This window comes from Petaurus breviceps, unplaced genomic scaffold (genome assembly GCF_028583685.1).
Source record: "Petaurus breviceps papuanus isolate PSGF00001 unplaced genomic scaffold, PetGlider_PUasm1.0 90823, whole genome shotgun sequence".
Lineage (NCBI taxonomy): Eukaryota > Metazoa > Chordata > Mammalia > Diprotodontia > Petauridae > Petaurus > Petaurus breviceps.
The window spans coordinates 23,823,603-23,847,196 of NW_027187352.1; the positions used below are offsets into that span (position 1 = coordinate 23,823,603).

At 36.5% G+C, this 23,594-nt stretch overlaps 1 protein-coding gene across 1 annotated transcript in view; it reads left to right on the plus strand.

Annotated features, from left to right (window-relative positions):
- Window positions 1-23,594, plus strand: part of LOC138148357 (glutamate carboxypeptidase 2-like) — an 89,158-nt gene that overhangs the window by 45,467 nt on the left and 20,097 nt on the right. The window contains exons 8-13 of the mRNA XM_069071050.1: window positions 961-1,059; window positions 5,724-5,809; window positions 8,888-9,007; window positions 14,309-14,391; window positions 15,369-15,432; window positions 19,022-19,089. Coding sequence (XP_068927151.1) covers window positions 961-1,059; window positions 5,724-5,809; window positions 8,888-9,007; window positions 14,309-14,391; window positions 15,369-15,432; window positions 19,022-19,089 — 520 coding nt within the window. The remainder of the gene's footprint in view (window positions 1-960; window positions 1,060-5,723; window positions 5,810-8,887; window positions 9,008-14,308; window positions 14,392-15,368; window positions 15,433-19,021; window positions 19,090-23,594) is intronic.

Genomic DNA, 23,594 nt, shown 5'->3' on the forward strand with positions numbered 1-23,594 from the left:
CCCTAAACCTATCTCTCATCTTAAATTCCCTTTTAAGGATATCATAATTCTTCTAGTTGCCCAGGTTTACAACCTAGGAGTCAGTTCAATACTTTCTTTTGCCCCCACACCCAATAATTTGACAAATCATTTCATATCTGCCTCCACATCTCTTGAATCCTCTTTCTCAAACTTACATGGTAACTACTCTAGTTCAGACCTTCATCACTTATCAGCCCCCTAATTGGTCTCCTGTCTTTCAGTCACATCCCCTCTGCAATCCTTCCTCCTCATCACTACTGCCAAATTGATAATTTCTAAAAAATAGATCTAACAATGGCACTTCCTTAAAAATCTTCAGTGGATTATCCTTTTGACTTTAAGATAAAATATAAACTCCTCTTTAGCATTTAAAAATAATTTACAGTCTGACTACAGTCTATATTTCCAGACTAATTACACATACACATACTCTACTCCAAACAAACTGGCCAACTTATTTTTCCCCAAATAAGACATCCCATCTTTTCCCTCTAGGCTTTTGCTTAGGCTATCTCCCAAGTCCAGAATCCCCTCCATTCTCATCTCAGACTCTTGGAATCCCTAGCTTCCTTCAAGGCTCAACTCAAGGGCCACATTCTTTAAGAAAGCCTCTTGATTCCCCAAATTGTTATTCAGTTTTACTCAACCTCCACTCTCTTTGTGTTTATTTTCTATTTATAGTAGATTGTAAGGTCCTTTCTCCTCTTTTAGATTGTGAGCTCCTTGAGGGCAGGTACTGGCTTTTACTTAATAAATGTTTATTAGTTGATTAAGAGCAGGACTATATTTTTTTGTATCTTAATATCCCTAACATCTAGCATTGTACCTGACGCATGGTAGGTATGAATAAAGGTTTGTTGATGGGTTGTTTTTTTTTTATCAAATGTTTCTTTCACCTAATACCAGTTTAATACTAATACTAATTTTTGTGTATTACAGAAATATGGGAGGACCAGCACCACCAGACAACAGCTGGAGGGGAAAGCTTAATGTGCCTTACAGCATTGGGCCTGGCTTTACTGGAAACTATTCTGCACGGTTATCTTGCTATATTTTACTTAATTTCCCATCTTCAGCAAATTATCATAATAGAAATCAAGTAGACTTTAATTTTCATGTAACACAAATGTAAGGTATTCAAGGCATTGTTGTTATTAGGGGGTTTTTTTGTGGGTTTTTTGCTTTTTTTTTTTTTGCGAGCAATTGGGCTTGTGACTTACCCAAAGTCACATAGCTAGTAAGTGTGTCAAGTGTCTGAGGCTGGATTTGAACTCAGGTCCTCCTGACTCCAGAGCTGGTGCTCTATTCACTACAACACTAGCCACCCTATTGTTGTTTATTTTGCTTCTATACCTCTAATGGCTTAGGCATAGTGAGTAATATTTTTTTTTTAACCAAATAGAACATAGTTCATGTGTTACTGAATGATGGGTTTTCCATTTCAGCTGATTTTAGTTAACTCAAAATGCTATGTAGTATTGTTTTTTCCTACTTAATTTAAAATGTTTGTTCCTTGAGAGCAAGGAGAGTGTTTTGACTTTCTTTGTAACCCTGTCATTTAGCACTGTGCCTGGCATATGTAGTAAGCCCTTAGTAAATGCTTGTAGGCTTACTAAGAAAGTGACTTTCGTTGGAAAAAATATATATATTTTTATAGAAAAACAGTAGGGAAATAGATTTTTTCAGATTCTGAAATAGTTTATCTTCAATAAATAAACTAATATATTATTCCCTCCTTGAAGTCCTCATATTAAAAAGAAGTTGAATCTGGATTCTCAAAGGCTATACAAATGGCCTACAAATTTTGGCAGGTTATACCAGCCTGAAGGGCTTTGAATTCATCTTTTTAATAGCATATGTGCTATCTAGGGCCTAGTATAGCTGGCTCACCAGAGCGGCCATAGCAGTACTTGAAAACTACTAACAAATCACAGTGGGGTTGTAATTTGCCTTATTGCATGGAATACCATCCCCAATGAAATCACAGGTGCCTGAAGTACTGAATATATACAAATTATAGAACAAAAATAATATATTGTGACAAATTATAAGCAATAAAATAAATTGTGGCTTTAAGTCCAAAAGGACTTATGCTGACTATACAAATAAATGCAAAGAAACAGCAAACAAAAACAAAAGACCCAAAACAAAAAGTAATCCCTGCTCTCAAGGGGACAACTAAGTACAAAGGAGATATGTACAGTAGAAATTAGAGATAATCACAGAGGGGAGGCATTAGAATTAAGGGGGACTAGGAAAAGCTTCTTGTAGAAGATGGAATTTTAGCTGACTTGAAGGAAGCCAGGGGATGGAGTTAAGGAGGAAGAGAATGCCAGGCATAGGAGATAGCCAGTAAAATTGACTGGAGCCAGGAGATGGAGTGTCTTTTGTGAGAAAGAATAAGGAGGCCAGTTTCATAGTAAAGTACTCTGTGAAAAAACAAACAAAAAAAAACTAACTCTGCTAAGCCTTTCTGTAGCATTCAGCAGCCCAATCTAACAGGCATTTATTAAGGTCCTACTATTTTCAAAGCAATAGGCATAATGACTTCAACAATATGGGGCTGATTGGGGCGGCCAGGTGGCACAGTGAGTAAGAGCGCTGGCCCCGGAGTCGGGAGACCCAGGATTGGTTCCGGCCTCAGATACTTAACACCCACACAAAATAACTGGCCATGTAACCTTGAGCAAGTTGCTTAACTCCAATTGCTTTAAAAAAAAAAAAAACAATATAGGGTTGACTTTGGAAGAAGGAACATCTGTATTTGGCGTCTAATGTATACTTGCTGTGACCATGGGCAAGTGACTTGTTTTCTCATCAGCACAGGCAACTCTAATTATATATAGTTTACAGATGAGTTGCCAACTCTATCAATGGAAGGAGTTTTCCACTCTGGGAGTTCTCCATACGGTGAAATCACAGGTCTAAAAGACATACACTCCCTACACACCCTCAGTTGTGAAAGGCACTGTGTTAGCTTTGGGGAGAAAAAGATAAAATATAAGACCATACATAGCCTTAAGAAGTTTATATTCTACTGGTAAGAGAATACAACATGTAAAGAGATGTGTATCCATACTCCTGAGAAGGAAAACAACATAATTAGTCATGAAAGACTTCATGGAATAGTTGATACATTAAGTTGATGCATTGAAGGAAGCCAGTGTTTCTGAGACATGGAGGTGAGTAAGGAATGTGTCTGTTAATGGGAGAAAGTCTCTGCTTTTTCACAGAGGTGGGAGAGAAAATGCAGACTTGAACTTACAAAATGTAAAATGTGAAATAAGCTTCCAAGGTAGACCGGAGTGAGACTGTGAGGGCCTTTAAATGCCAAGCTGAAAAGTTAGTAATTTACCTTAGAGATAACAGAGTTGCTGAAGATTCTCAAACATTAGTGTTTTCTCATCTCTGGTGCTTTAAAAAGTTTGCCCTGGGAGCTAAGTAAAGGATGAATTGGAGAAAGGAGACATTTAAAACCAAGAGACTAATTAGGAGGGAAGCTGTTGTAATAGGTAATGAGTTGTCAACTTGTCTCTAGGGGAGTAGTTAGGTGATTAGAGAAAAAGGTTGACTGTGAGACATATTATTGTGGAGGTTGACTTGATAGACCTTGACAGCAGGTTACATGTTCGGAATCAGGTAGAGGGAAAAGACAAGCTTATGAATCTGAGTGAAGAGAAAAGTAGTAGGGTAGATAGAGAATGAAAAGTTTGGAGAAGAAATAGTGGAATAGCCTAGAAAAACTTTAATTTTTCTTGTCTAGTCTTTCTTTGACCATAAGGCTCTCTCTTTCCTAGTCATATACCTTCCTCCTACCTGGCACTTCTTCCTATCTATCCTGCCCCTTTCTCTGGAACCTTGTCTCTTCCGTATTGGGAAACTTCTCTCGTTGGAACATTCTAGGCCAATAATTTCTAGTTTCCTATCTAACTGGCACATGCACCAATGGGAAATGAATCAGACCCATGTGAGCAGATTCCTTTTCCTTTCTGTGAAAACACATGATGCATTCTAATCCTGAAGTATCCATAAACCTTGAGTGCATATTTGGCTAATGTGGGAATTATTCAGACCTCTGCTGGTACCATCACTCCAGAACTGCCTGATCTGCCCTCAAGTGTGGACTCAGGAATCCTAGACCATTTGGACTGCCTTTTCTTGCCATAGCCCCAAGATAATCATGCCTGATGCTCCCTGTTGATGTCTCTGCTTCCATGACCCTTCCTAGGGGGTTAAACAAGCAGTTCTGTGGTGATGCAGAGCTGGAATCATTCTAGAGATTAAGCTTAGATATGCAGATCTGGAAGATCTGGAAACAGATTGAGTTACTAAAAGATTATAGATGAAAAAGAGAAGAAGGAAAAGAATGGAGCCCTAGGGGATAATTATAAATGAGGGAGGTGACAAGGATAATGATGTAGCATAGGAATCTGAGAAGAAATGATAAATCTGGTGGGAGAAGAATGAGGAGAAAGCAATGTCACACATAACCCCAAAAGAACCCAACAACCCAAGGAGGAGAGAGTCACCAGGAGGAGGGTGAACAATGCCAAGTACTACAGATAGGTCAAGAAGAATGAGAAATGAAAACAGGTCATGAATCAGAGATCGTATTATAGCCTTAGAGAAAATAATTTCAGTTCTATCTTAAGGTGGTAAGGCATACTTCAAAGGGTTCAGAAGCAAACTGGGGGGGAGGGGGTCCTAGTCTAGGCAATGTGTTTTGGAACTTCTAGACATTTCTAAATTGTGAAAGGGAAGAGAGGTATAGGATCATAACTTGACATTGTTCAATTAATTAGTCTTGTCCAGCTTTTCATGTCCTTGTCTGTAAATGAGCTGGATAACTTGACTTTAGACTATTATAATACAGTCTTAACTGGCCTCCCTACTTCCAGTCTCTTTCCTCTTAAATTTGTCATTTACTTAATTGCCAAACTAACATTTCTGAAATATAGGACTGAACATGACTCTCCCCAACTCAAAAAGCTTCTTCAGTGGCTCCCTATTGCCTTTAGAACAAAATTTAATTTTCTCTTTTTGGAATTGAACAACTCTTCACCTTTTGGTGACTGCTGTTCTAAAGTGATTTCTTGATTCTGCCCCTCACATACTAAGTTTCACACAAACTAATCTATTTGCTGTTTCTCTTACCCAGCATCCTGTCTCCCCACCTCAGTGCTTTTGCATATTGGCTGTCCTCTCTACCTAGAATGTTCTTTTTCCTCCCCTGTGTCTCTGAGAATCCCTTTAAGATTCACGTGTGGGACCAACTTCTTCACAAGACCTTTCCTGATCCTCCTCAGTAGTTAGAATTTTCCTAATCTCTAAATTACTCTGTGTGTACTTGATATTCTGCTTCTGGGAGGCAGGATTTGAACTCAGATCTTCCTTAAACCAAGGCTAGCCAAGTGACTATGAGCCTTGCTGCCTGTCACATATACGTGTTCATATACTTACATGCACATCAGTATACGTGTGTATATATAGACAGACATGTACACATGTAGCAGTGTGTGACTACATACATATGCGTGTGCACATGAATATGCAAACACATACAGACATATACATACACAGGAAATAAGGAGGAGAAAGGCATTAAAGGGTAGGATGAGGAAGAAAACTACACATAACAAATCAGTGTGTTTTGGTGGCTGTGGACTCACAATGCTAATGTGTGTTTTTTTTAATTGCATCAGAAAAGTCAAAATGAATATTCATAGCAGCAACAAAATCACAAGGATTTACAATGTGATTGGAACTCTAAGAGGAGAAGTGGAACCAGGTAAAGCATTTATTTCCTAAATGATTAATGTGAACAGGGGCCATCATGAGGAAAGAAAGACGTTTAAGGAGTTATACACATACATCTATCTGTATAATGGGATCATAAAATTTTATACATGGAAGGGACCTTACATACATCTCATTCAATTCCTTCCTTTATTTTACAAATGTGGAAACTGAGGGCAGAGGGGTTAAATTAACTGGATTAAGGGCATAAGAGTTTATAGAGTCAGAATTGTAATAATATTTTTTTAATTGATGCTTCTTTATAATAGATGAATCCAGTGTCTGACTACAAACCTATTGCTTTTAGAATCTTAAAATATAAAGAAGTTGAAAAGAGATGTTGGAAATCATTTATTCCAGCACCTTCATTTATAGATAAGGAAACTGAGTCTTAAGAGATGATTAGACTTACCTAAAATTACACAGGTATCAAGTTGCATGGCTAGGATCTGGTTCTTTCAGCTCCAATGACACTACCCTTTCCAGAGAAGTTCCATGTTTCAGTTGTCTTTACAAATAATGTGATTTTTTTTAAGTTCCCCATCAATAATCAGAATTACTTTCAGAATTGCCTTTAAGATTACATGTACCTTTTCTGCAGTTTCATTTTCCGTTAGTGAAATCACTGTTTTGAAAATTCTGTATGTGAAAGCTGTCTGATTTGAGTCCTAAAATTAGCCTACGATTTTAATATTTGATAATTTAATGTTATGCCTTTATGAATATCTCTGTGTGTACAAGCATTCCTCAAATTATTCTAAGACCTGCCTGACATGAGAAATGAATGTTACAGAGGGATTTTTTCATTATTTCATAGGTTTTCCACATTGGGCATAGGATTTAGAAAAGGAAAAGAGTGTAAAGGATGTCTTGTCCAACCCCCTCATTTGACAGATGAGGAAACTGACACTAGAGAGATAAAGAGGCTTCTTCCATATAGTAAAAAATAGAGCAAGGCTTTAAGGCTTGGTGTTTAGGTTTCCAAGGTTGTGTTCTTGCCAGTGCAAAACAGCTGCCTCCATTGAAGCTAGAGTGAGACTGTCCCCATCTCATTTCAATTAAGATGGTGCCTCAGTTTCAGGTTCAAGGTTTAAAAAGTTCTTCCTGGAAAATATTTGGTTTTACTATCGTAACCATTCACTCACATAAACTATATGATTAAATTATATTCCTCTCTTACTAGCAGGCATTCTTTGGATATGTTTTTCTTTCCCACGGCCACATTTTAAATGAAATTTTACTTTTGGCCACCAGACACCTAATACAACTTCCTATGAGGTCTGATAATTGTCATTCTCATCAATCAACAGTGATTGATTTTCTGTATAGTATTTCCTTTAGGAAATGATTGTGGGGCTACAACCATAACAGTGCTTTATGCAGTAAGTCATACCACCTTGTTGACAGAATGAACCCTCAAAAGCTGATCAGATAGAGGGAATTACCAAAACCTGAGGAGTAAATGTAAGAAGATTCTTCCTTGCTCCTGCCCAGAAAGCAGGAACCAAGGAGCAAGAGGTTTAGTGACTTTACCAGGGTCACATCACCAGTATATAGCAGAAGCATGAAATAGCATGTTATTCTTTCTCACTTCAAGGCCAGCTGTCAAGCTTCCACTAATAAACTTAATGGGAGTTTTGGGTAATGGGAATAGCAATGTATTTGGAGTAAAAATATCTGGTTTTCAATCCCAGAAAACTACTTGTAAATTCTTTGACTTGAGTAAGTGACTTGCTTCTCTGAATCCACCTGCTTCATTTGTAGAAGAACAGCTCTAAATCCTAAGAAAACCTTTGTTCCTCAATTCAGAATATCTGAGGAGGGATTGACCTGAATCTACTGCAAATACCAAAAAAAGTAGCCAATACCCAGTGGTACTACTAAATAGAATGCCTTGTTGGTGATTTGGAATTCAGAATGGATTCTCTTCAATTCACTTAGCATTTAATAAGTGCTTGCTCTGCTAGTTTCTGGTGACTAAAAGAAGAAAGAAATCTAAAAGAAAACAGAATAAACAATTGTCTCCAGCCTTAAGGAACTTAGATCCCACAGAAACAATGTTATGAATAATTATAAGGCGTAGTTGGAAATTGCTTTGGAAGCACTATTCCCTTCAAGCAGACTTTTTGTGCACAGATCTGGCAAATACAACCATGTGTAATATTGTCTGGATGTGAAAGAGCTTTCTGATTTCCAAAGTCAACAGCAACAACAACCAAGTCTTGTAAGTTGGAAACTATCATGTATTATGATTAAATTCAGTTCAGCATTTATCAAGTACCTACTGTGTGTTTAATACACCACTAGGCTTTCTGCTAAGGAGATACAAAGTTTTAGATACATACTTTCCTTGTCCGCATGCAGCTTACAATCTAAGGGAATGGGATTTCTCTGTTTTTAGATGTAATTGAATTTCTAAAGTTTTGCATAGATCCTTTTGAAATGCAGTAGCCCTTCCATCTCTTCTTCCCAAAATAGATTTCCCACAAGATAGCTACCTCAGGTGTAAGGTACTTTGTAGGTCTGTAATCCTAAAATAATACCTGAAGAGACCCCCACCAGTGTGCTTACTTTTTATAGGCAGTCAGTAAATAGTCAACTCAAAGCTAAGCCATTTTTTATAATGGCATAGTAACTATAAAACCTTTCTCCCATAAACTGGGGCACACTCTTCCAAAACTGCATAATAAATACATCAGTGGAAAAAAATGGACATACACATAGAGTTCACTAATAGAGGGGCACACATGAAAAGAATGTGCATGTGACTAAGTACTTCATACCTACAATGTAAGAATGAAGCCTATTTTTAGAAGGTCTCAATGTCTAGACACATTAATTCTATCAAGTTTGACTGATGAACTTCTTCCTGTCTTATAAACGACTAACAGTATAAACTCTTCCTTCTATTTTGATTAAGACTATTAATTCATCATTATGATTGATTCCCTTAGATTTTGTGACTACTGGAGAGTGACTTTGTTATTACTGTGTATTAACAGTGTTGGGGAGAAATCAGTTGGTTAGGGGGCCCCTGATCATCTCTCAACCCTCATAATTTTTTATGTAGACAGGTATGTAATTCTGGGAGGTCATCGTGACTCATGGGTGTTTGGTGGCATTGATCCTCAGAGTGGAGCTGCTGTGGTACATGAGATTGTGAGGAGTTATGGAAAACTGAAAAGGGAAGGTAATGTAACTCAAGAACTAAAGAGGTAAAGATTCAATTAAATTCAAATCAGTCATTTAGCACGCTTGTTGAACTTAAACTCTGTGTAAGATACTTTTGAAGTTGCTATAGGGGTTACCATAGATGCTTTAAAAATGTTTATTTTAACATTGCATGTTCTTGACATCAGTCATAGAAGCTGAAAGTTGAAAAGGACCAAAACGGTCATCTACTGAAATACATACTGGGACTCATATATTATCCCCTTGTACCAAGAATGCTAGTGATGGAACACACCCTTCCTATGGAAATAGAAGCACTTGACTCTGCTTTAGGATGACTGCAATTGTTAGAAAGTTTTTCCTTATATTGAACTGAACTATTCCTCATTGTAACTGCCACCCTTTGATACTTGAAAAAAATTCACATGTTGCCCAAAGTCTTTTCTCCTCTAGGCTAGATATTTTCATATCTTTCAATCTGTCTTCATATGGCATATTTTTCAGGGTTTTTTCCCTAATTCTGCTCTTCTCTCCTTTACCATAATTCAGCTTGTCAATGTTCTTCCAAAATATGGCATTTGGAACTGAATGCAACATTTGGGTCATACTGTAGTATGACCCAAAATGGGAATATTCCCTCCCTCTTTCTGGACACTCATGCATTATTAATATAGTCTTGGATCATGTTTATACCTTTGGCTGCCATTTCACAATACTGATTTATTAGGGTTGTATTCCACTAAAAGTCTTAAATCTTTTTCATGTGTATGGTTGTCCAATCTGTGACTCTTTCATCCCTCTAGAATAATGTAGAACTCTGCCAAGCCAGGATCATAAAGGCTGCCTTTAAAAATGATATAATGAACTGTGTGGAATTTCAAAAGTATTCATAAGTAAATTAGCATAGAAAATTTGTCAAGCTATTTTTCAGACTATAGAAAAAGTTAGCTGTCTTTACTACAATATATTATGGGTTTATTCAATGCAAATCAATTCATCCAACATTTCTTATGCATTTACTATGCACAAACTGTTGTTCTAAGACCTGAGGATACAAGGACAAAAATAAAGACCCCATGTCTTCAAGGAATGCATATGATCCCGGAGCCATATAATATGTACAAGGACAAATAAATACAAGGTAATTTAAGGAAGGAAAGAGCACTAGGAATTTGAGGGCATCAGGGAAGTTTCACCTGCTGTGACTTTAAGGAAGGTAAATATTCTGACATGAATGAGGGGATGAGGAGGGAGTATACTTCAGATGGGGGAACAACTTGTTCCAAAGCATAAAGGAGAAAGATAGAATATTGAATTTAGTCCTAGGTAGTTGCTATATAGTACAGTGGTGTCAAGCATACTGGGATAACAATACTACTGAGTGCACCAGAACCACATTAATATGTAATTGGGAAATGTTTTAAAAAATAAAATTACAGTGAATTTAGGTAATGTGGTTTTCTAAGTCAATATGCAGCCTACAGTGATCTGTCTGTATGGTTTTGTTATCTCTATTTCTATTTGAGTTTTATGCCACTATTATAGATTATTTAAAGGGAAGCAATGTGAAATAAAAATGGAAAGGGAGGCTGAGAAATATGTAATTTATCTTAGAGGTAATGAAGAGCCACCAAAGATTGTTGCAGTAGAGTTTTGCAGTTTTGTGTGGGCTGTCCCCATAGTCAGTTTTGGCAGGAGCATAGGGTAACTACAGAATTATGGGAGAGGTAGTATAATTACCTTAGAAGCTGGAAATGTACTATCCAGAGGAAGTGCCTCACACCATGTGAGCATTTGTTCTACATTTATAGTAAAAGGATAGAATAGATCCTTAGAATGCTATATCTGTGTGAGACACCAGATGGAGCTCAAACACTGATTTGCCAACAGCTCAGGTCACTAACTACAACATATGCAAGGCTTCTATTCCTGTTTAGTAAGTCCCCTTGAGTGTGTGTGTGTATGGGCCCTTCCCTTTCCTTCTCAATTCCTCTCTTCCAGCTAAGGGTGTAAGTAACCAAACAATTAATAATTTGTGAAATTGTGAAATAACTACTCTAATCCCACTGATATTCTTATCTCCCGTCTTCTGGTGACTGGAAAGGATTACTCAATCACACATAGATGAGTTTTAGAATCTTTACTTTGGTACGTAACAAATGTGTAGTGTTGCCCAAATCTCAGAATATTTTGTAGCCTTACTTTCTTAATTTGTAAAATGAATATAATGCTTGCCCTACCTACCTTATAATGCCATTATGAAGACAGTGCTTTATAAACTTAAGCTATAAGAGGATTGTGGGAATATGGCAGCATGTTGGGACCCAGAGAAATCTAGATCTACACAGCTCTAAAACTATACCTGCCACCAATACCAATGAAGATCTGGTCTGTAACTTATATCGTACATTTAGAGTTGGAAGGAATTTTAAAGGTCATTTAGTCCAGGCTCCTTATTTTTCAGATGAGGAAAAACGAATTCCTGTGGGATGAAATAATTTTTTCTTACTCACACAAGTAGAAAGGCCCAGACTTGAACCAACCAAATGTCCTTATTCTAAATCCAGCACTAATTCCACCATGCTACCACAGGTAGAAAATTAGAGTTCACTAAAGCACTGAGGAGTTTAAGGAGTTGTTTGTGGTCATAAAGAATATATGTGTCAGAAGTTTGAAGTCAGAAGATCAAGTCAGAAGACTTGAACTATGTTTTCATGATTCAAAGTTTGGCCCTCTTCCTACTAACTCACCTTGAACATAGGAGACACTTAATAAAAGTTTATTGAATGGAATTATCACTAAATGGTATTAAATGTGATTTTTGAGGCCCACAATAACTAAATTAAAGTTGTATTCATCTTAATTGAATTTGGATTAGATTTTTGTATTCCATTTGATTGTTTGATACAGCCTATCTATCTAACCTGTCAAATCAGCTCAGCAATATGCTGAGAACTTTTAGCCCAATATAGTACTTACAAAGCAAATGCATATTTCCAGATCAGCTCATTTGATGCATGGAAATGACAACAGCATGTAAAGGCAAATATTTTTGTTCAAATACTATATTTATTTAACCTAATCTAGTCTCAGGAATTATTTGATATTATTATAAAACTCTGTTAAAGTTACATCTTAGTACTTTTTTCTATCATTCATCAGTATTTTAAATCAGTTAGGGTAAGGTCTCTAATTAGAATCAACAACAGAGACTTAATAGTGCAACACTTTATACCCATTTTCCTTCATGGCTTTTTTTTTTTAATGAAAAGAGGGTCATCCATTTCCTTCCCTCTTCTTTGGTGGCAAGATTGGTAACTAAAATCATATAGGGTTTGGCTTTTAGTGTTTTAAGCCTACATCATGCAATTTCTTGTGTTGCTTTGTCTTTAATGATAAAGCTATGGAGACTCTATGTTTTGAGTTTCTAAGGAGAGAATGAGAAATGGATTTGGGATGCTTTTTAGAGGATATAAATATGTCAGCCTTGAGTTGTGGGTTGAATTTTCAAAGTTGAGCACATGCCACAATAACAAACTGAAATACTGAGAGAAAATTTTTCAGCCAAAGTCTCTAATATTTTCTTAATTATAGGTAAAAATTAAAAGACGTTTATGTCTTTTCATTTCTTGAATTTGCATAAATATTGAGAACTCATAAAACTCATAGGAGGATCTGCTATCCAATTGTGTATTGCAAAATGCATCGAATATGCATTGCAGTCTCCTGGAATTGGGACGCAAGATAAACACCCAACAATAGAACTCTATATGCAGCTAACTGCAGAATGATTTTGGCATCAACTGGAATGAACGCACACTTCAGGACTGGTATTGAATAATCCCTCATCTGTCCCAGAAGCCACAGGGTGAAGCTGTAAAGAAATTCTAATCTGCTATCTATATGACTAGCAAAATGATCTGTCCCAGTTGGCTACAGGAATTCTATGCTGCCTCTGGTCCCTATTATTTTTTAGTCTCAGAACTTAATTAATCATCTCAAGAGCAGATAATGATAATAATAGTAACAGCTTACTTTTCCCCCCACTAAGATTTAATTTTATTTTTTAATTGATTTTTGTTTTAAATCCATAGTCCTTTCCCCTTGAATATCCCACTTCATTTAATATGTGCTTATAAGCAAAATCAGTAGCTACAATGACCTTGTTTGACAATGTATCCTCTATTCCATTTCAAAAGTGACCAGCCTCTCTATAGAAAAAGAGGAATGGTTATTTCTTCCATTCTCTTAACCAGGATTTGTTATTTTAATTAATTAGGACTAAACTGATTTTAGTGCCATTATTGTTTAGATTTAACAATTCATATTTTATGCTTTAAAGTTTGCAAAGCTCTCTTCTCACAATAGCCATCTGACATAAGTAGACAAAAAGGATCAAGACTAAATGACTTGCCTAGGTTCACCAAACTGATAAATATCAAAGGTGGGACTCAAGTGTTCTACCTCTAAGTTTAGTGCTCTTTGGACTGTTATTTTATGAGTTAGTATTATAATATTCACTTTACAAATGTAGGAACCAAAGCTCTGAGAGGTTATTACTAAATTTTCCTCAATAAAAACAGGAAAAAGGTTATTTGGTACTTTTCTATAAAATTAGAAGTGTTTCTTCTTGCTTATGGAGAAAGGGGATAGAACCATGGAGAAAATGTATGATCATACTTCACTACACTTATGTACTAACTTAACTCACTTGACTTAAGTGTCTTCCTGCCTACCGGCTGGTTTGCATAAATACAAATTTATGTCACAAGGTACAAATCCTATAATTCCACTACTGACTTTAAGGAGACTTTAAACACTAGATATGTTTCTTAAGACCATGAATCAAATTGCATTCAACCTTTCCTGTCTCTGCTGTGCTGACCTTTGCCTGGAAACTAGTATCTTATAGCCCTGTAGTTATATAGGAATTCTAAGGCCAGAAATCTCAAGATAATTTTCAGGACCCATAACAATGCCTTGTCCATATTAGATGCTTAATAAATATCTGTTACTAAATTTGTGCACATCTTATAGGATACAGTCTAATCTCCTTAATGACAGGGACTAGGTTACTTATTTGTCTTTGTATCCTCACTACTATACATAATGCCATAAATGTTATTAGGTGGTTAATAAATATTTGTTTAATATAATTGAATTGAAAATTTGAATTAATAAAAAATAGGAATGACAGTTTATCAATGTCAAATTGGTTTGTGTTCATGATAACTATTAATAAACATATAAATTATTGAACCTGGCTCTCACTTATATGGAGTATTTTCTAAAACTCTGTATATGTTGTTATTGTTTCCAGGATGGAGGCCAAGAAGAACAATTATATTTGCTAGCTGGGATGCTGAAGAATTTGGTCTGTTGGGATCTACTGAGTGGGCTGAGGTTAGTCAATACTGTGTTGTAATGAAATCTTTGAATGTTAAGAAAGTTTTGGTAACAGCAGAACAGGTTTCTGAACAGTAGGGTAGAGTGGAATAGAGACCCCAGAGGGATGGGAACCATATGTATTGATATGAGGGATTAAGGAATGTTGACTGTGTAAGAGTATTTTGGCCTAGGCAATTTAGGATTCAGATTCACATCAATTTCAGTGGAATCATAGGGGCAATAGATTTTTGCACAGTTCATAGTAGCAATGGTAATGTTGATTTGACCACTGAAGAAAGCTGTAAGGAAAGCTGATAGGGTGTGGGCATGTACAGTGGTAAGAACAATTAGAAGTTTCTGGTCTTGTTTGTCATTTAAGGAAGGGATTGGAAGAGTCCTGGGTTTTGACTGGTTATTGAAGGATTAGACATGTTTAGGGCTGCTAACCATCTAGTCCTCAACCAGATGAACTCTGTTGATCTGATGATAATATGCTTCAGGGTAGTGAGGTTAAAAAGGATTGTCAGGGAGGGAATGAAGTAGAGGGTGGTATGGGAGGAGGAAAAGCAGAAGACATAAAGCATGTCCAAGATCTGAAGTATGGGTCCACAATTAAGGAGGTTTGGGGTCCAAAGAGGACCAAACAGACAAGAATAGTCATGTATCAGATAATTTTCCAAGAAAGTGGGTATACAAAATAGGGCTAAGTTTGTCTAAAAGGTAAAAGCTCCAAATTGATTTAATTCATTCAGTGTAAACCATCACTCCCTTAAACACCAGTGTTTGAGGTTAGCTTCAATATCTTTGATTTCTTTATAGTGTTCCATGATTTTTATTGCTTTCTAGAAATAGAAATGATTGTGTCCTCAAGTAAAGGAGAATATGGTTGTTCAGTTTAAATCTAGAGCCCTATTACTGTTTTTGATTTGGAGGGGAGATAGAGAAAGCAAGGAGAGATGATATGTTTATGTGTATTTCTTCTTTTTTTCTAGGAAAATTCCAAAATACTACTAGAACGTGGAGTAGCTTATATTAATGCAGATTCTTCTGTAGAAGGTGAATATTATTTGCTATTAAGAAAGGGATTTATTTGTGGGGGGTTTTTTTTAAAACAATTCTATTCAACAGCAGTTCAGATAATTAGGTGCAGAAATAGCTCAAAAGAGACAGACTGCCATTCCCTAAGCATATATTTATTGTTTCTGGGGTAGGGAAGTCAATAGCTATCTATTTAGGACATTTATACCTGACATTTATATTATAGTCCTCAGAGGTAATAGAGGTATCAATCATGAGACTAAACCTAAATAGGGAAGACTTGACTCTGTAGGCTATGTATCTAAAGAAGACCTGACTTTGAAGTCAGTTCTGATTTGCATAGCAAAATTTTACCCATGTTTAGAAGGATATAGAAAATTATACATTTCTACCTATTTTAAAATTCTTGGTTATATTTTTTAAAGCCTCTCAAACACCTTTATGGTGCTGTACAAACATTAAGCCATTTTGAAAAATGAGTAGAAGCATAAATGTTGTCTAATTGATGTTTTATGGCTGTTAAATTTTCAAGAACCTCATAGGTTCTAAAGCATCAAAGTTGTAAATGATTCAAAGGGCAATGGAAAGAGGCAGGGTATAAGTAGGCAGTAGCCTGTTTCCAAAGATGATCTACATACAAGGGATATCATTGAGCAAATGTATAATTGGAAAAGGAGGGGACTGGTTATATAGAAAGAGTAAGAGAGAATGGATGGACAGGCTAAGTCCTGCACTGGTATTCACAAAATATGAAAAACCTAGAGAAAAGCCTCCAGCCCATTAGGCAGGCAGACTCTCTGCTTAAGGATCTGAGGGACAAAATGGCAAAGAATTACACAGAATAAGAAGGAATGGGTGAGTTACAAGGTGGAGAATAGCCATACAAAAAAATTCAAAGATCCAGTGAAGAAATACTCAAGAAAAGAATTTTAAAACTAGAAAAGAGTGCTCGTTTCCTATAGGTGTGAAAGTAAACACTACAGATTTTTTTTAAAAATACTTTAATATTTAGCTTAATGTTTATTTTGTTGAAATGATGATGACAACATCTGATATTTATATAGGACTTTAAAATTGCAAAGCATGTTCTGGACATTGTTAACTGATCCTCACAATGAATCCTCACCTATGAAGGAGGTACTAACGTAATTGTACTTATTTTGTTGATGAGGAAAGTGATTCCTAGAGAGAGAGTGACTTCCCCTCCCCCAAATTCACAACTAGATTTAGACCCCAGATTTTCTGATTTCTAGTTCTGTGCTCATAGGTTACTACTGATGAGTACTCTTACACCAACCCTTTTCTTTTACTCATTTTCTTTGCATATTTTCTCTTGTTTTCACGTGAGAATTGAAAGATCCATTCAAAGCTAGTTCTAATCCAGTTTCAATACTTAGCAGCTTTATAAAGACAAAGCAATTCATCTGCTCTCTCTGAACCTGCTCTGTTACCTATAAATTGAGAGTTGTTATGCATGGACTTGCTCCCTGATAAGATTGTTATGAGGAAAGCACTTTGTGAACATGAAGACAAAGATTGATGGATAGCTGGACGTTCACATCAATAAACAGGTTGATAGATGATTACATTACATAGATGATTACATTCAGGTAGAGGTGGATTGATAGACACTCTTAGATAGATATATAGACAGACATATAGAAGGAGAAGTGTATAGCACCTACTATGTGCCAGGCACCATGCTAACTACTTTATAAATATTAACTCATTTGAAGCTCATAACCCCATGAGGCATGTACTGTTATCTCCAATTTACAATTGAGGAAACTGAGGTAAACAAAAGTTAAATGACTTTCCCGTGATCACATAGATAGTAAGCATCTGAAGCCATATCTGACCTTAAATTTTCCTGACTCCAAGCCCAGTGCTATATTCACTACACCACCTAGCTGTAGAGATAGAGATAGAAGGGGGCAGGGGGGAATGGACCTGTGGCCTCAAGGCCACATGGGGCCCTCTAGATCCTCAAGTGCAGCTCTTTGACTAAAGTCAAACTTCACAGAACAAATTCTTCTATTAATGGGATGAGACACCCTCACAGAACAGTGGTTGTAGAGATAGATATATAGACACTCATAGACAGATGAATGGATGTAGATATAAATAGAGACACAAGTGCTCCTACATGAATGGAAATAGAAATACATAGACATGGGTAGCTAGGTGGCGCAGCGAATAGAGCATCAGCCCTGGAGTCAGGAGGACCTGGGTTTGGATCCGGCCTCAGACATTTAACACACACACACACACACACACACACACAAAAAAAAATTAGCCATGTGACCTTGGGTAAGTCACTTAACCCCAATTGCCCTCCAAAAAAAAAAAAAAGAAAAATATAGATACTCATACATTCATAGATAGACAGGTAGAAAGCTGGATTTCATAGCTATATAGTCATTTTATATAAAAGTGGATTATAGATCGCTAATCCTTCCATTACATACTCTTCTGATTTATATGAGTAATTTTATATTTTTTTTTCTTTAGAATTATATATTCCCACTTGGGAGAATAGAATTTGATTCTTAGAAAGGGATATTTTTATACTTCAGAGTATCTTCTTTGTGATCTTTAAGTAATATTACAAAGCATATAATTGATTCGTTTTTAAACTATGGGAAAATTCACATATTTGTTGTCCTATTTTCCTTATTTGGAGTCATATATTAAGTTGATAAACTAATGTAACCCTTGTCCCAGAGTCTTCTATGGTGTGAAGTACCTTGTTTATCACTGGGGACAATTTCTCTACTTTTTAGTGAGAGCTTCACCTTGGGAAATTCAATGCCTTTTCATTTTCATCCTTATAAGCACAGTGGCTAAAATAATAAGAAAGGCAGATTTATTACAACAAATCACATATGAAAGAGGATAAAGAAAAAAAAACACGCTGCTTACTTGGATAGGACTGAGGTCACAGTAAACAAGGCATTTTTTCCTTCATCTTTCCTTTATATGTTATTTGTTGTAATAAAAACTGCCTTTCCTAGGTTCCTTCCCCCTACCCCCAAATGCACCCTTTAAAATAGGGCCTTCAGGGAGTCATGACTAGTCTGGTTTGTGCTGAGGACCTCAATTGAATTGTAGCCATTCCAGTTCTACTGAGTCAAGCAGAACTTTGCATGCACTTCTTTCCAGGCCCTTGAATTTTGACTGTTCTCCCCAGCTCTTGAAGATCAGCATTTTGACATTAGCTCAACTCACCACAGATTTCCTACATGAGTACTGCTCTTTTCTGCCCAATCTAGCTTCAACCAGCCCCATTTCTAAATCACCTACCATGTGCAAAGCATCGTGCTGGGTGCTGAAAATAGAAAGAACAAAAAAAAACTCCTTGACCTTAAAGGGATTGCCTTCTGCTTGGGTGGGGTGGGGGGAAGATACAAACATCTTCCCTTTATTGAGCTGCCTCCTAAATGAGAAGAATAAGAAGTCTGTCAGAAAAATTATTTCAAAATATGTTCATGTTGATGTTAATCTCTGCTCTTAGAGTCTCTATGCTTAGATACTGAAAAAGGAAAGCCAGACTTTCTTATTTGTGCTTTGTTTTGAGATGTTGTGTACCTCTATTCTCATGTTTCAGGAAACTACACTTTGAGAATCGATTGTACACCGCTTCTGTACAGACTGGTATACAGCCTAACAAAAGAGGTAATTTTAAAAGCCCTCTCCTATTTGCACCCAAAATCATTTTGAAATGACTTTTTAGTTACAAAGTTGCTATTTTCTTAAGGTATCTCATTATACATATAGCCAGTTTTATACATTTTTCAGAATGTGTCATTTATTATATTAAGATACCAAGTTTATCATGAGAGATACTAAGCCTAGGGAGACCTGAAACAAGTCAGAAAAACAATTTCACTGTAAAAAAAAGCAAATAAAAGTTTAGTTAACCCAGGTATCTATTTAGGGAACAAAAGGGTAACATAAAGTGTGGCTAGCATCTCTACTTCCAGAGTCCCTCGTAGAACTATTTTACCTTGAAATGAGTCCCTTTACCTTGAACAGGAACAACTTTTATGTATTTATGTTATCTCCTAAATCTGAGGGTTCAGGGAAGATTAGGAAGTTCAGGAAGTTTCAATTGATGCTCAGGACTCCCAAGTCAAGCAATTTTATATTCTCATCATTTTAGGCTGAACTGAATTGTACCAATATGATGTAGTACTTTTTAAGGCTTACAAAGTACTTTATATACATCATCTCATATAGCATCATTTAGTCTTATGAGAGTAAGTACTACAACTATTATTATACCCATTTTACAAATCAAAAAGTTCAGAGAAGTTAACTGATTTTTTGATGCTCAATAGAGCTAGTCATTGTTAGGCATGATTAGAACTTGGGTCTTTCCCGAAATTAGAGCCTAGCTTGTCCTTCCTTATACTTACTTAACTGATCACTAGAATCAAAGTCAGTAATATTAAGTGCTACTATATGCCAGACACTATAATGAGAGATGGAGATACAAACAAAAGTATAAGATAGTCCTTGCCCCTAACGAACTCATCATTTAATGGAGAAAAAAAATCACATAAAAAGAAGCTGAAAAATGGGGGAGAGGGAGAGAACCAGAGTGAGTTATGATGCAGTCCTGTCGCTGGGGTGGGAAATTATCTGAGCAGGTGTGAGTTAGAGTTGAATTCATTTTCAGAATAGTGAGTTACTGGGGAGAGGAAATGATAAGGTAAATTCCCTGGGCACCCTCCTGAAACAGGGGGTCTGGAAGGAGCTCCTAGATGTTCACCCCCTCCCTCTACAATCAAAGAGAGGGAATAGTCCTAGGAGGAGGAATGAGTTTCAGAGTTGATTTCATCTTACAGAGTAATAAGTTTCTGTAGATCATGAAACTCAGATCAGCTATATCCAATTGAAATTACATCACTGTGAAATGATTATGTCTTGAATGTACAGACTTTATGTTTGAGACATTCATTCAACATATTTTTATTAAGTATCTTTTTTGTCCTAGATACTAAAGGAGATGTAAAGATGAGATGATCTAGATAAGAAAGAACCCATGTGGACCATATGATCAATTAGGGTGGAAAAACACAAATAAAAATAACAAAAACATAAAAATTATCTGGAAAGGGAATCAGAGAGTTGCAAAACAGAGCTCTCTCAGAAGACTGCATTCATCCATTTCAGAAGAAGCCACTCTAGGGACTTCTTTCTAGTGTCCATTCTTTATACTCTGGCAAATGGCACAAAGAATAACAAATCCCTCAGCTTCAAGTAGAAACTTCCATAAGTCTTTTTGTTTTAGTTCCCAAGTCACTTTTAGAGAATTCCCAACATTATAGCAAAGAATCACTTTCTCTCTGAGTTTCTTCATCTCCAGTATGAGGTGATTTTTTAAAAAATTGTTTCTAGCTCTTTAGATCACTGTTATTACAAACAAAAAAATTACAGAGTTTTCAGGGAATTGAAATATTAACTTTCATTTAGAAAACAGATTATAAGCATTGTTAAAACAATTTTTAAAAGCCTTCCTGCTAAATATATTACCATAATATGCTTTTATGATATTTTGTTCCTGGAATATGGTGTATTAATTCATTCAGAATTGCTTTGGTTCCAAGATGCCTTTGGTAAATTCCTATTATACTATGCTTCAATTATTTGTCATACAGTACTCCCTAATTTGTTTTATTATTACTTAATGAGTTTGGTTTTTAAAAGTAAGTATCAATTTTAGAGTAAAATATTCCCTTACTAATCCATATCTCCATAGTGCGTTTCTTTTTCTTCTTTTTTTCCCTTTCCTTCCTTCTTTTCATTATATCTTTTTTTTTCCCGTTATCTTCCTTTCTGAATATGTACCATCCCATCCCATTCCCAGGAGGCTATCCCTTATAACTAAAGAATAAAAAAGAATGAAGGGGGGAGTGGGAACTGTTTAACAAAACTAACCATATCAACCAAGTCTGATAGTTTATGCAATACTGGTCCTCTTCCATCTTCATAATAAAGAAGGGAGGTGTGCTTGTAACACCAATTGGATATTCACAACACCCACAGTGGCTATGAATATGCTGGTGTAGTTGTGAATTACAAAATGTAACAGACTCTCCACATGGAGGACAGAACCAAAGCATTTAATCAAATACCAGAAAAGCAAGTCCCAAAACCTGAAAGTCAAATTCATTACAGTAGCCACGAAGTTGGTACACATAACAATGCAGCAAACACCCACATTCCCAAATCTTCCCTCAGTCAGGCCTTCAAAACAAACAGACTCCCTCAAGCAAGGATCCTCCTCTCTTCACTCACGGTAGCTCCTCAGCCTCCACCATGCTTGTTCCCAGAAGTTCTCAGTTCTCTTCTCTCTCTCTCTAGCAGTAGTAGCTCAGCCTCCATACTGCTGGCTCCCAGAAGTTCTGTCTCCCAGCAATTCTGGCTCTCTAGCTTGGGCTTCTCCTTATATATGGTATTAGCTCTTCCCTGTTCCTCTCCTTCCTGTTATATCAGCAAATTCATCCCACTATGGGATTCACAAGTTCTGGATCTTAATACTTGATACAATCATGAACTGAAACAAGGTGCTAAGTAGTTAAATAGCTGAAACAAGGTGTCAACTACTCCTGTTTCCTTTTTTGTTTGTTTTTGGAGGGGGGAAGGTAAGACAATTGGGGTTAAGTGACTTGCCCAAAGTTACACGGCTAGTTTTGTGTTAAGTGTCTAAGGCTGGATTTGAACTCAGGTCCTCTTGACTCCATGGCTGGTGTTCTATTCACTGCACCACCTAGCCACCCCCCTACTTCTGTTTCTTAATGAACTTGAAACAAGATGCTAAGTACCTGTTTGCTTGCAACAAAGGGAAGGGAAGATCTTCAAATCCCATTACCATTACAGTGCCAGATCCACAGAGAACTTTGAGAATATCTCTCTTTGAATGACAATTTGTCTCATTTTCTAGGATTGGTGATGAATTTGTAATACTGTTTTTTGAAAACCCAAATCATGTTCCTTTAATTGTCACCACTGATATAACTAAATACTACATTATTATTCAGGTATGCTGATTGATTATACTGAAATGCATTATGAGGTTCTTTTTAAACCCTATGTCTTGGGTTGGCTTGGCCCATAAAACTTATGAAGCTGGACATTCCCACCAAGCTCCAACTGCTTAGGGAATAGACTGAAGGTCTTGAAGAATAGAGAAATCAGATTTGGTACAAGGGGAAAGGGGAGTACCACTGTCAGGAATTTTGTTAGTTCAGGATTGAATGGTGAGTTAAGATATGTTTCTCCATACTGCCTTTTGATTCTAGTTTCACCACCTAGTTGTGGAGCCAAAGAAGCCTAGTTTATGGAATGGTTGTCTTAAAAAAAAAGTGTGATTGGTTTAATACTTATTGACCACAGGTCTAGATTAATAATATGGACTAAACAACAAAGGGGAGTTGGGGACAGTGTAGGGACTAGAAATAGCCATCTCTCACATAACTCCCCATAAGTTTGATTCCAACATCACTATTCCATAGAAGCTGTTCTCTACAAAGCTACCAACTATCTCCTAATTCACAAGTTAAATGGCCTTTTCTCTATCCTTATTCTCTCTGTTCTCTCTGCAGTCTTTGCACTGTCAATCACTGTCTTCTTTTTTCTACTCTCCTGTTTCTAATATCTCCAGGATAACACTCTCTCCTGGTTTTCCTTCTACCTATCTGACTGCTCCTTGCATTCTCCTTTGCTAGACTCTTATCTAAATCAAGGCCACTAACTATGGTGTCCCATAACACTCTGTCCTTGTCTCTCTTCTCTTTTTTCATCTATACTATTTCACTTGGTAATCTCATCACTTCTTATGGATTTAATTATCTTTATGTTGATGCTTCTCAAATCTAACTTTCCATCCCTAACGTGTCAGCTGACCTCCAGCATCACATCTCCATGCCTTTCAGACATCTTAAACTGGATGTCCAATAGAAACCTTAAACTAAACATATTCAAAACTGAAGTCATATCTGTCTCCCTAAAATTCCTTCTTTCTAAACATCCCTATTGTCATTGACAACAACACCATCCTCCCAGACTTGGAACCTAGGTATGTCAATAAAAACTTAACATTATTTCTCATCCTCTATATCTATTCTGTTGCCAAGGTCTATTGATTTCACCTTTGCAACATCTCTTGAAAAATT